Source organism: Sebastes fasciatus, chromosome 3 (assembly GCF_043250625.1).
Source record: "Sebastes fasciatus isolate fSebFas1 chromosome 3, fSebFas1.pri, whole genome shotgun sequence".
Lineage (NCBI taxonomy): Eukaryota > Metazoa > Chordata > Actinopteri > Perciformes > Sebastidae > Sebastes > Sebastes fasciatus.
Window position 1 is genome coordinate 41,994,448 of NC_133797.1, and position 14,719 is coordinate 42,009,166.

At 41.5% G+C, this 14,719-nt stretch overlaps 1 protein-coding gene across 1 annotated transcript in view; it reads left to right on the top strand.

Annotated features, from left to right (window-relative positions):
* LOC141762944 (uncharacterized) overlaps positions 1 to 14,719 on the top strand; it is a 66,384-nt gene that overhangs the window by 44,623 nt on the left and 7,042 nt on the right. Inside the window, exons 24-30 of the mRNA XM_074627131.1 lie at positions 2,368 to 2,465; positions 3,876 to 5,736; positions 7,718 to 7,894; positions 11,022 to 11,195; positions 11,862 to 12,035; positions 13,925 to 13,965; positions 14,140 to 14,195. Coding sequence (XP_074483232.1) covers positions 2,368 to 2,465; positions 3,876 to 5,736; positions 7,718 to 7,894; positions 11,022 to 11,195; positions 11,862 to 12,035; positions 13,925 to 13,965; positions 14,140 to 14,195 — 2,581 coding nt within the window. The remainder of the gene's footprint in view (positions 1 to 2,367; positions 2,466 to 3,875; positions 5,737 to 7,717; positions 7,895 to 11,021; positions 11,196 to 11,861; positions 12,036 to 13,924; positions 13,966 to 14,139; positions 14,196 to 14,719) is intronic.

Sequence of the window (14,719 nt, forward strand, 5' to 3'; positions counted from 1 at the left end):
TAACTGCCTGTCAGTGGTGATATGAATGGAGTATAGAATTTCAACATTTGCAATATAAATAAACCTGCTGTCACTTCCTGAATTTATTTTATGTGTTAACAATAAACACTTGTAAAACAGGGAAACTGTGTCAGACCTCTCTGACTTCTTTAGTCTTCCAGTAATTATAGTTTATGCAAGTGCTGTCCATTGAAACGGAGAGATCCATGACAGGATTTCAGCCCATGTTGTGATGAAATCCTGTCAACCAATTCCATAAATACAGTCCTAGACTTTTTTTGACCACGTATAGCACAGATTAAAATAATCTGAGATACCTTACTGGTGTGCTGTTTTCTGTCATGGATCTCTCCGTTTCAATGGACAGCACTTTCATAAACTATAATTACTGGAAAATGAAAGAAGTCAGAGAGGTCTGACACAGTTTCCTTGTCTTAGAAGTGTTTATTGTTAACACATAAAATACATCCAGGAAGTGACAGCAGGGCGTCCTCTCAATATGTGCATACATGTTTGTTGCCGTTGCTGTTGCAGTTGCAGTTGCAGTTTTTTTTATATAGTTATATACTTGTAGGGACCTGCCATTTCGGGTGGCAGACACAGTGAACTGTCTCCCAGAATCATGGAGGTATGCTCTCATTGGCTACAGTAACATTTCACCCAGAGGTGTGAAAATCACACAGAACAAAACCAGAGGAATGTCCTTTGTTCCTTCTCTTTCTTCTCATCTGCTCATCTCTCCTGACGTGTGAGAGGTGAGCTGCTGCGCTCTCTCTGCTCTTCATCTACTCAACCCAGGCTGACCTGGTTGAGGTGAACGGCTCTCAAGTCCAGAACTTGCAAACCAGTTCTGGTTCTGATCAATGGCCTGTTAGGAAACAGCCATTGCAACCAAGGAACCAAACGGCAGACGACGCGAGTGCTCTGCCCTTTCCACCAGCTAACTTCAAGCTATCAAGCAAAGAAGTTAGCACCAAACTAACAGCAAAGACGACCTCTTTGACTTGGAACCACAACTTCAACACATGGAATCACAAACCCTTTTCTTCCATGGATTGGTAACGTACTGGGCCTTAGCATTAGCAATCGCACAGGGCTGAGCAAGACTGTCCAACTTTGATTTCTAGAAAGTACTTGTATTGATTTGGTTTAATGTTATTCATTGAGTTTGACTGTGTTGATTTATCTGTATTTGATTTTTGGGTAACTGGCTTCGCCATATCTGATGTGTTTAGTTTATGCTTCACATAGACAAGGTCTTGCATGCAAACTAACCATCTTTTCTAACCCACTGCATATCTAACACACATAAAGATCACATACACAAACTGTGAATTAGTTAAACATAAACATACAGCTTCAGATAATCTTAACCCCACATCACCCCCCTCTCTGTCCTTCTTCTCAGAAGAACAAAGAGGTCATGTGGTGACATGCTGATGGCCATCTTTGATTCCGCCATCTTTGATTCAGCCATCTTTGTAGTTTTACAGTGCCCGCCATCTTGTTTGTAGGCCATACAGACATTTTGAGACAAGAACCCATCTTGTTTCCCCCCCCCCCTCTCTCTCTCTCACACACACACACACACACACACACACACACACACACACACACACACACACACACACACACACTGTGTTTGGTTTGTTTAGTTTAGTTATTTAGTTAGATTAATATTGTGTTTTGAACCTTTATTAACTTGTAAATAAATGTTTGTGGAATATACATGCTGGTCTCTTTAATGTTGCACAAGAGTGAATACTGCCAACCTCTGCTATGTCAAGAACTACGATATCCTTCAACCTTTACTATCTATTTTGGTTATAGTTATTAATTTAATTATTAATCAACATTCCAAATTGATAGTTTAGCCTATATAATGAGACTATATTAACGTTTTGGTCATTGGTCCCTGATTCCAGGGTGGTGCCCCGTTTATTATTAATGTTTATTGATAATCTTTATTAATATTAATAATTATATTATTATTTATTAATTAATTTGCTAATAACCAAAACCTACCAAAGTAGAACCCCTACATACTTATTTAGCTTATATAGTTTTTTAGCCTCCAAAATAATATGAATGTTTTCAAAATGGCCGTTGATCACCTTTAATAAACAAACTTCAGCCAGATCACTAAATGTTCAATAAGACAGTCAGACAGGAAAATCAACTAGTTCTTGTTTATTAAAGCAGGAGAGTTAAAATAAAGGAACATTTTCATCACAGACTGAATGCTGAATTCACTACCAACACTTTAACTCTTCTCTGTGACCATCTGAGCTTCAGTGTCGGCCAAGTCTGGATATTCTTCAGCAACAATCAACAAATGATTTTAGTAATAAAGTAATGTCTCCACAGAGAGAAGAAGAGGAGTCATGCTTCTGTGGAGGAGCTGATGTCCAGATCCAGAACAAGACCTGGACCTCAGACAGCCAGTCAGACCAGCACTGTCCAAAGTAAGACTGTAGATCGTCTGCTGATGTCTTCATGTCTGGAAACAGGACTTGTTGTTTTAATACACTGACTATTGTTGTAACAACCGTTTAAGATCTGCTCCACCAGACATATCTGCTCTGCATCACTTCCTTTCTGAATCTGAACCCAAAAGAAATACTTATATATTTGTATGTTTTGTTTTTAGGATAGCACTCCGTCTTTGCATTAACAATCAGAATGCTGTTTGTTTTCCATCTGATGGAGAACTATTAAACTGTGTGTGAAGCAACAACATCACTGTTCTATCACAGACAGACAGTCACACTGACTAACAGCCAGACAGCAGCCTGAGACACAACAAGAGACACAGACTTTGAACAACAGCCCACATTAGCTTTCCTGCTAAAGTCTCCTACTCTAACTGACAAACACACGTCTGGTCCTGCAGAGCGACACGTTGATCAAGAGACCAAACAAACACCCACTGAGGAAAGCTACACTGCTAACATCAGTTTTCAGGCTACAGTAGAGGGCTGATTAGCTCGTCAGTTGCAGCACATTCAAATCAAATCAAATCAAATCAATTTATTTTTGTATAGCGTCAAATCACAACAGAAGTTATCTCAAGACGCTTTATATGTAGAGCAGGTCTATGACCGTACACCATAGTTTTGAGACCCAACAGGATCCACCAAGCGCACTGTGGCCAGGAAAAACTCCCCGATTACTGGGAAGAAACCTGGAGCAGAACCGGGCGCAGGGCGGGCGGCCATCTGCCGAGACCGGCATCTTTAAACATCTTAAAAAGTGTTATGATATAATATCTAATATCAACATTGGTTAGTTTAGATGTTTAACAGGGTCCTGTCACTTCAGTTCCTCTGCTAACAAAACACTGTCTGCACTCAGCTGCTAAGTTTCAGATTTCAGCTCATTTGTTTACTTTGTCTTTTCCTGTTTTCTGTACTGCGTTGTGCCAAATCATGAATACATGCACTTCTACTGCAGGACAAACTGAGCTGAGCTGTAGTCACATCAGAGGTTTGTTCATTTACTGCTGAAAACTCAACATTTCCTTCTGCTTCACAAAATAGTCCTCCACCAACGGGGGACTTTTATTTTGAAGCAGCTAAAGGAAACGCAGTGTATTGGTCAACGAGATTCACGGTTCTTTGTTAGAGGTGCTAAACATTTACACCAACACACAGTCAGAGGCTGAGAGGAAAAGGAGCATTTATGATGCTTCTCTTTAAAAATAATAACTATTAACAATTAATGTAAAAACCATGTTGACGTTAGTTTTGACTTCAAGAAGGGATGAAGACTTTATAACCTTTACTTCTTTATATGTTCTTATATTGATTATTTTCATATTGGCAATAAAATAATAAGTTTCTGTGTTTTGTCTCAAACTTGTCTCTCTCTTTCAGCAGATAGAGGTCTGCAGGAGGTTGTAGATGAACATAAGATCAGTCTGAGGAAGAGATGTGAATGTGTGACTGAAGGAACTGATGAAAAAGGAAGTGGAACCCTCCTCAACAGGATCTACACTGAGCTCTACATCACAGAGGGACAGAGTGAAGAGGTTAATACCCAACATGAGGTGAGGCAGCTTGAGACAGCGTCCAAGAAGACGACCCTCCGTGACGCTCCAATCAAGTGCCACGACATCTTTAAAGCCTTACCTGACCAACAGGGACACATCAGAGTCGTTCTGACGAACGGCGTCGCTGGTGTTGGAAAAACCTTCTCAGTAATGAAGTTCACTCTGGACTGGGCAGAGGGCTTGGAAAACCAAGATGTCAGTCTGGTGGTTCTGCTTTCGTTCAGGGAGCTGAACTTGATCAGAGATGAGCAGTACAGTCTTCTCATGCTGCTCCATGTTTTCCATCCAACATTACAGAAGGTCACAGCAGAGAAGCTCGCTGTCTGTGAAGTTCTGTTCATCTTTGACGGCCTGGATGAAAGCAGACTTTCACTGGATTTCAAGAACAACGAGGTTGTGTCTGATGTCACCCAGAAGTCATCAGTCAACGTGCTGTTGACAAACCTCATCCAGGGGAATCTGCTTCCCTCAGCTCTCGTCTGGATAACTTCCCGACCTGCAGCGGCCAATCAGATCCCTCCTGCATGTGTTGACAGGGTAACAGAAGTACGAGGCTTCACTGATGCCCAGAAGGAGGAGTACTTCAGGAGGAGAGTCAGTGATGAAGAGCTGTCCAGCAGAATCATCTCACACATCAAGACATCCAGGAGCCTCCACATCATGTGTCTAATCCCAGTCTTCTGCTGGATCACTGCTACAGTTCTGGACCACATGTTGACTACAGACCAGGGAGGAGAGCTTCCCAAGACCCTGACTGACATGTACTCACACTTCCTGGTGGTTCAGACAAAGAGGAAGAAGCAGAAGTACGGTGAGGGACATGAGACGAGTCCACAGGAGCTGACGGAGGCTGACAGGAAAGTTCTTCTGAAGCTGGGGAGGCTGGCGTTTGAACAGCTGGAGAAAGGAAACATCATGTTCTACCAAGAAGACCTGGAGCGGTGTGGTTTGGATGTCACAGAGGCCTCGTTGTACTCAGGAGTTTGTACAGAGATCTTCAAAAGAGAGTGTGTGATGTTCCAGAAAACAGTCTACTGCTTTGTTCACCTGAGCATTCAGGAGTTTCTGGCTGCAGTCTACATGTTCCACTGTTACACAAACAGCAACACAGAGGTACTGAAGGACTTCCTGGGAGAAGACTTCAAGCACAGAGAGTCAAACCCAAAGTCTTTTCTCAAGAACATCTCTAAGTATTTTGGAAGCAGTGCTAGTCGTGGCCCATCTCTGGATGTCTTCCTGAAGAGAGCCATGGAGAAATCCCTTGAAAGTAAAAGTGGCCACCTGGACCTGTTTGTTCGCTTTCTTCATGGCCTCTCTCTGAAGTCCAACCAGAAGCTCTTAGGAAGTCTGCTGGGTCGGACAAAGAACAGTTCAGGAAGCATCCAGAGAGCCATTAAAAACCTGAAGAAGATGAACAGAGATAATACCTCTCCTGAAAGAAGCATCAACATCTTCCACTGTCTGACGGAGATGAACGACCACTCGGTACATCAGGATATCCAAGAGTTCCTGAAGTCAGAGAACAGATCAGAGAAGGAACTCTCTGAGATCCACTGCTCAGCTCTGGCCTACATGCTGCAGATGTCAGAGGAGGTTCTGGATGAGTTGGACCTGACCAAGTACAAGACAACAGTGGAGGGACGATGGAGACTGATTCCAGCTGTGAGGAACTGCAGAAAAGCTCTGTAAGACCAGATTTGATTAACTTTATAAATCAGTGTAGATTAGTAGTTTAGTTCTTCAAATATACACACTATAAATTATTCTTAAAATATAATATTCTTATAAGTGTTCCACGTGTTTATTACATAAATATGTCAGTTGTATTTTGTCACAGATGTTCTTGAGCTGTTTCAAATGTTGACTTCAAAATGTTTCAGTAGGTTGTGTTTCTAGCTGTCAAGTTAATGAACACTTATTCTATTTATTTATAATAATTGTTACATTTGACAGTTTTTTCTGATTAATGTTTTTGGGTGATGGAGACGACATGTGAACCTGGTAAATCAAATGAAAAGAACAAAAGATCAGCTGTCTGGTAGAGTACTGGGTCTAACCGGTGTAACGGCAGCAACAGAACATTTGCTGATCCGGCGGGGAGTCGGGGCGGTCCATGAGAGTGGAGCGACTCCAGTCCACTTGGTGGCAGTAATGCACCTCTAAGCTGGTTTGCTAACCGCCAATAAACACTAAAGAAGAAGAAGAAGCGGCACCACATTACACCTTACCTCGTGTGTTTTTGGGCTCATCTCTTTCGTTGGCTTCAAATCCAAAATGTTGCCATGTTGCCGCAGTTTTATAGATAATGAATGAATGAGACCAGCTCTGCCATGTGTCGTCTCGTCACCCCAAAAAACACATGAACTTCCTAGTAAACAAACCTCTTCTTGTTTATAAACTAACATAATATCATAATATTACGTTAATCACGTTGTCATATTGCTTATTACTAATGCAATACAGGCTGGATTTAGCACTGTGACTCTGTAGTCACAGGTTGTTGATGTAGGATACTTTTTAATTTGCCAGAACGTGTCACAATGACAAATGTCGGTTCCGCCGGTTAGCATAAAATCAAACCGGTTTAAGCTCGTACACCAGACCGGACCGGACCGGATGGGTAAAACCGAAAATCGACCCAACTCTAGCATTAGCCACCGTAAACTACTGGTCATACGAGACAAAGATAGTCGTTGTAAAACCCCTAAGTGTGTTGAATCGAGCAATTGTGCATTCTATTGCTCATGAATTCAAGTTCTGTTCCATAATTGTGTTTTTAAGTCTTTCCTTTTATTCTGTTACTCACAGAAGGAAACTCAGGTGTTTCTCTCTCTTGTTGCTGTAGAGAAGAGTAGTAACAGGAAATACACAGCTTCCACCAATAACAGCGGTCTTATGAATATATAACAGCAGAATGGTAGAATTCAGACATTTTAAGAGATCTTACACACACCAAAGATCAATGTTGTGTTTTTAATGCTGATACACTGATAACATCTTTCTGATGACATTATGTTGAAAATAATGCAACCTTATTGGTTCATTAATTGTGTTTGTGAGCTGAATACGTTTGATGCTCAGAAAACAGTGTTAATGACAAAACACCATGCAGTCATCAAAGTATCTAATTATATGAATGTTTAATTATGAACAGGTCTAATATTATTACACGATCTATTTTATTTCTCTACCGTTTAGCAGCAGTCACTGAATTTTCCCATTTATGGACGTGAACCTGACAGCATCAGGTAGCTAGCAAAGAGAGGTTTTATCTTTCTCAACTATGTTATTATTACTTATTCACTGAGTTCTAAAAATGCTTTTCTAATCAAGAGGGCCTCATGCTAACTTTGTGGAGACAGACCTGGGATCAGATCACACTGACAGACTGGACATTATGGAAGCCTCAATGTAACTACATGTTCTCTCTCTTCATCTGCAAGATTAAAGAAAAACAAAGATTAAAAGTCTGCAGGTTTGAGAGAGAGTGATGAGAATTATTGTTTCATGTCAACCAGTGAGATAAGATTAGCTGAACCACTGATGTGAGGAGCAAATGTTAATCAAAGAAGTATATATCAAACTGTTTAGTCATCAAATGCATGAAGTAAATATTAACTGTCCTCTTTCATAATAACATATTTTGTCATTTTTGTGTCATGACAGACTTTCTAACTGTGGACTCTCAGATACTCACTGTGAAGTTGTGGCCTCAGCTCTGAAGTCCAACCCCTCCCATCTCAGAGAGCTGGACCTGAGTAGAAACTACAACCTGGAGGATTCAGGAGTGAAGCTGCTGTCTGCTGGACTTGAGAGTCCAAACTGTAGACTGGAGACTCTGAGGTCAGTTCACTGACTGTAGCTCATGTAGTTTGTACACACACTCTCTATGCACTGGCTCTTCTCCAGATGGCTCTAGAGAGGGACTTTCACGTTTTCAGGTCGGCTACCGTAGCTCTCCAACACGCTTGGCACACAGGAGAGGCTTCAGCTGGTAACAATCTCCTCACCTTACCGTTAGACACCGCCAGATCCTATACTCTAGACCTTTAACCACAGACCTTATTTCAGGTTTCTAACTAAAAACCCATTCAAAAAATCCATTGACCTCCAGACGAGGCAACAGGAAGTGCTAAAATACTGACTCATTTCTGGGTTTTAGGACTCATTACCGTAGCTCTCTATTTGAACATGTCTAAAGGTGCAGCACTCTTCAACAAACACGTATTGCACCAACTTAAAGGCATATAAGTGATGATTATGAACGACACCATCTAATCAGAGGTTTCTATGGTTCTAAGTTATTCCTGCGTTCTTTTTGACAGCAGATCTAACTGTGCTCTGTTTTCATGTCAGCATTGTCTAATTATTTTAAGCTGCAGACATTTATATTACAACAAGAACCAAATAAATATTCTGCATCAGAAACATCTTTTCAGGTTCATATTTTTTTCAATCTATCTCAATACAATACTCACATGTTCATATGTACATTCAAAGAGTTATTGATGTCTGTCATCATTCCTTCTGTCTGTGAAGCCATCCCCGTTTAACCTGAGTGTTACGAGATGAGGACTAAATCCACAGTCTTGTTCTGTGTAAAATGACCTGCAACGTTCATCTTAAACTAATCAGAGGCTTCAGCAGTCTGAGTTAGATGTATTATGGCTGGGTGACTTGGACAAAATCAAATATCACAATATTTTTGACCAAATACTTCGATATCGATATTGACACAATATTGTAGGGTTGACCATTGGTGCTTTCACAAAATATTTACACGATGAGATTTCTGATAAATAATCATCAGTAATGTGGATCTCATGACAAAGTGTAAATGACAAATATAGAACAGTCTGGTAAGTTCAGAAAATGACATCACTTTACTGTAATGTAACACTTATGCCATATCGCAATATCAACAATCTAAGAGGATATCTCGTCTTATATCACGATATCGATATAATATGGATATATTGCCCAGCCCTAGTATGTATCCAGTCAGTATGTTTTGTTTGACAGTTTCCTTGTTGAACTGCAGGAGGATTAGTAACTCAAAGAGGGAAGTTGGTACTAAACAGTCTGTAACTTTGGTAGACACTAGGAGCGGCAAATAAATCGATTCACCTATGTATCGCGTTTTTTTTTTTTTTTTTTACGATTTCTAAATATATGTTGTAATGCCAGAATCAATATATTTGCTTCATTTGAGTCTATATGGAGGTAGAAGGAAGTTACCGCATTAATTGTTGTAGTCTGAGTAACGTGACGTCATATCCATTCCAACCAAAACAAACCTCAGAGAGTCTAAAACGGGTCATCGTGGATACGACCTGCACCCTCCCATGTTAAATCCAGCGTGGTAAACACTACACATCCAGTAAAGGATGGAAACACTTTGGGTTTCACACATTGATAGGAAAAGCAGAGCTAGACAGAGAAGAGCTAAAGCTGCATGCTAACTCTGTCACGGACAGGAAACGTTATGGTATGGCGGTAACGTGGCGGTGGAGCCGGCCGTCGCTCTCGTCTCCGTGGTCAAATGGGCCGACGCTACGACTGTAGAGCCCCCAGATACTGACATTTATGTTCTCTGCATTGAAACGGCCCCAATGGAGCTGACCATGGATGGATAAAGAGAACGGAGCTGATGGGAGAGCTAGAGACCACCTTGGAGAAGTTAGAGGAAGTAGACACGTGGGACTACATCCGCTTTTCAAAATAAGGTGTTAACAAAGGGAACTGTAGATACTAAATACATCTATGGAGATCAGATTGATTGGATTATATTCACCAGAAGTATAAAACATTACATGTCCCTTATAAATTAAAAAGAAAATACCACTAATCTGTGAGGGAAATGTCTTTATTCTTTGATTTTTTTGGGTTGCTGGATAAAAAAATGTAATGTTGTAGTGTTAAAAAAGTTAACAAAAATCACAATACTGTCACAATACATATCGAATCATGATAGTATTGAATCAGGAGATAGTTGAATCGTCCTAGTAAACACCTACTTGATTTGTCGGACTCAGACTGCTGAATCTTCATATTAATTTCAGTTGAACTTCTGAAGTCATTTCTTACAGTGTAGTTGTGTTATGAAGGGACCACTTCACAGGAAGAATGATTACTGCCACCAATAACTCTTTTAATGTACATATGACATGTGGCTGTTGTTTACAGACACACTTGAACAAATGTGGACCTTTCCTGTAAATGACATAAACCTACTAAGCTCCCAGATACAGTGAGAAGAAGGCCATGTAATAAATGAAGTAATGAAGTCCAACAAGTCTGATTTGATATTGATCCTCTAATTCCAGACTTGACTGAGATCAGCAGCATGTTATTGATATTCAAAAGGAATTACGGATTATCCGATGATACCCAGACCCACGTGATTCCATTTTTCGTTTTTGGTTTAAAATGAAAAAACAAGAAACCCACGTGACTCCTGTTCTTCAGTCAAAAATGAATAATGATAAAAGGAATTCGTAAAAAACGAAAACGGCCCTGGTTGGTTCCGTTTTTTTTTTTGATTCAGAAACTAAAAACGAGAAAACGGCCGTTTTCGCGATTTTAGTTTAAAACGAAAAACAAAAAAGATTTTTTTTCGTTTTTGAATTCCAAACGAATTACGGATTATCCGATGATACCCAGATCAATTAAGTCATAAAATTATTATACACCTAATAAACAGTAGGAACATTCATACAAAACAAATTATGAACTTTGCATTATCATAGTCCTATTACAGTCCAGGCCTTTCTAACAATGAGAGCTCTGTTTCACTGTTTGTATTTTACAGTTTTTAACCTGCATCCTGTTGGCTTCAGGTGTTTGGAGTTTATATTTTCTAAACTTCTACGTTCTAAACCTTCTTCAGCTCTGAACACATTATTAAACATTGAATGATTTCAAGCTGTAACGTTGTCTTTTAAACTTACATCATTTATTCTTCATTCAGATTGGAGAGCTGCAGTTTGTCAGAGATCAGCTGTGCTTCTCTGGTCTCAGCTTTGAAGTCCAACCCCTCCCATCTGAGAGAGCTGGATCTGAGTAACAACTACCTGCAGGATTCAGGAGTGAAGCTCCTGTGTGGTTTTCTGGAGAGTCCACACTGTAGACTGGAGACTCTGAGGTCAGTTCACTGACTCTCTGTTACTATAATACATCTTATATGTTTAAATAACAATTGAACCTGATTTATGTACAAACATAACTTATATCCATAAAGTTGTTAATGTCCTTTTCTTCATATTTTCATGTTTCTTGAACTAAATTCAGTCTGCAGTCACAAAAGACTTGTGTTTCTTAAAGAAAGTGTAGAAAATGTCCACTGTTAGTTGTTAAAGTAAATGAATGTTTATCATTGTTGGTAAATGGTCACATCTGGATACAGAAGATCCTCTGAACTCATGTCTGTTTTACATTGATCAAGTTTACTTCATGAAGTAGAAATATTTCTCTGGTTTCTGATTGTTTCAACGTGTTTCACAAATAATGTCTGATCATTGATATTGATCCTTCAGCACACACACATAGATGAACACAGAGATCAGCAGCATGTTATTGATGTGTGTTGGCATGAACAGGTGTATGAATGTTGTGGTGACATCTGGATGATGTCTGTAGAAGGCTGACATTAAGATGATCCACAATAACACAATGACAAAGTCACTCTACTCATTTTAGGGAAAAGCTCATTGATTAGGACATAGTAATGTTGAGCTACACATTTAAAACCTGAACACATCTGATTGGATTATAAAGTGATTTTTATCTTCATCATTTATTCTTTATTCAGATTGAGGCTCTGCAGTTTGTCAGAGATCAGCTGTGCTTCTCTGGCCTCAGCTCTGAAGTCCAACCCCTCCCATCTGAGAGAGCTGGATCTGAGTGGAAACAACCTGAAGGATTCAGGAGTGAAGCTGCTGTCTGATCTTGTGGAGAGTCCACACTGTAGACTGGAGACTCTGAGGTCAGTAGAGGGTCTGAGTCGGTCCATGCTGGTTCCAGCAGTATTGCACTAAACACTCAGCAGTCAGTGTGTTACTCCCGTGGGGTATCCCTGCAGCTCCACTGTGTGGACAACCAACCAGTAAAGCCTGGTTTACGCTCGCCGTAGTGAAGCCGGCGTGAGGTGCGCGCGGCAGAAAATTATGTCATCACGGATTCCGCGTGGTGCGCGAAGGCTCCTGGAGTTGTCGCGGCGCTTGGTCGCGCACCTCTGAATTTCTGTTACTACGCGCTGACTGCGTGCGCTGTCTTTCATTTCAACATGGACGCCTTTGAGGGAAGACTGGCCGAGCAGCTTCACCTGTACAGACATCTCTACTACTGTTCATTGAGAGACCACAGGGACAGTCACATGACCACGGGGACAGTCACACGACCACGGGGACAGTCACATGACCACGGGGACATTCACATGACAACAGGGACAGTGGCATGACCACGGGGACAGTCACATGACCACGGGGACAGTCACATGACAACAGGGACAGTGACATGACCACAGGGACAGTCACATGACAACAGGGACAGTGACATGACCACAGAGACAGTCACATGACCACGGGGACAGTGACATGACCACAGGGACAGTCACATGACAACAGGGACGGTCACATGACCACAGAGACAGTCACATGACCACGGGGATAGTCACATGACCATAGGGACAGTCACATGACCACGGAGACAGTCACATGACCACGGGGACAGTCACATGACCACGGGGACAGTCACATGTCATTAAATATTATAATAATGAAATATTCCTCACTCTGGGTAAAAAGAGGTTTTCTGCTGCAGGCTGTGAAAGAATCTGAGAGATTGTTTTGTTAAAGATAAAAAGGTCTGATGTAAAGAGCGGCGACCCGAGGGGAAGCACAGAGAGACAGGAAGTAGTTTAGACTTGGAGGTCAGGAGGTCACAGTAATAATTACAGTACACAGATGTAATGTTTGGCGGTACGTACTTCGGTGTTTACTACTGTTGCCAGGCAACCTCCTCTCCTCTCCGGTACCACTTGTTGACTTCTTGCTGATCCACTTGATATCTTGTTTGTACGCCTCCTGGTGTTTCGGAGCATACTGCAGTGAACAACGCTCTGAGCATGAACGCCTCTGTGTATGCTTGTAGCGTGCTCGCCATCTACGCAGGCCCTCGCCACGGCGTCTCACGTCAGTATAAACAAAGCTTAAGAGTTGCTAGTGCAGCAACAAGGATGAGAACCCTCACAGCCAAATTACCAGAGGTACTTCTACTGGGATTCAAGGTATCTCTACTGGGAACCGAGTCTTGGGTTCCTGCTCTGTTGGGTGAGAACTGTCACTCTGCAGAGGAAGCTTCACCTGGCACAAGAAATCAGGGATTTCTCCCACTGAGTGCAGTTTCTCCTCTTTTTCATGTGTAAATGTGTAATTGTTATTGTCACACAGTACATTGAACACAGCACAGCACCCAGTGAAGTTACCTTCTGCATCTACCCATCCTAGTATTAGGGGCAGTGGGCAGCTACTATACAGCACCCGGGGAGCAGTTTGGGGGTCCGGGGCCCCCCGACAGGAACCGGTGACCCTCCGTCAGTTGTCAGTCAGCAATGTTTTTACAGACGTGTGAATTTACAGTCGAGTGAAAAGTGTAGTTCGTTGTGTTTTCTTTTGATGTGTGTTGGATCGAGACTAATGACTAGTTCTTTCCTTTAATGTAGGCACAGAACATGATTATCAGCAGTCAGTTGTAGTCTTCATGGTGCAGATATGATGATAAGCATTTAATTCTGATAGATTGATGCTAATTCAAAGAACGGACAATTATTTTAAACTTGTTCTATAACTTGTGGGTCTGTGTTGATCTCTACAGGATCAACATGGAGGTCTACAGAGCTGCCGGACACAAAGAATGTGAGTATTGAAACAACTTCCCCCATTCATCAAACTATTGTACATTCACATCTGATCTTAAAATGAGAATGTCCTCATTGTACAACAAAACTGTTACTCAGTTCCATCTTTGTTCCAGATGTTAAGATCACGTCTATTTGAACAATATTCATCAATATTCTCTTTCACTTTCAGGTGACTCAGATGTCAAACTGAATGAGGGAATAAAGCTACCTGAGGACGACAAAAAGGTGAGAAAGGAGCAGTTGTACGGTGTGAAATCCTCCAGTTTAAACCATGGATGACTTTACTTGGACATTTATCAAGGATCTACCGCTGAAGAACTGTAGTGTATTACACCTGCAGGCAGACATTCATTTAATGACTTAGACTGCATTCACCTGCAGAAGTTAATAGTGTGAAGTGAAGATCACTGAACTATCAGTTAGTTAGTCATTTAGCCTCTGAGCTCTTGTCGCTGGCAGTACCACCATCAGTCCAGGAGCTGGTGCTGGTGCTGGTACTGGTACTGGAGCTGGTACTGGTGGTGGTACTGGTGCTAGAGTTGGTGCTGGAGTTGGTACTGGTGCTGGTACTGGTAGTGGTACTGGTACTGGTACTGGTACTGGTGCTGGCGCTGGTACTGGTACTGGTGCTGGTGCTGGTACTGGTACTGGTGCTGGTACTGGTGGTGGTACTGGTGCTAGAGTTGGTGCTGGAGTTGGTACTGGTGCTGGTGCTGGTGCTGGTGCTGGTGCTGGTGCTAGAGTTGGTG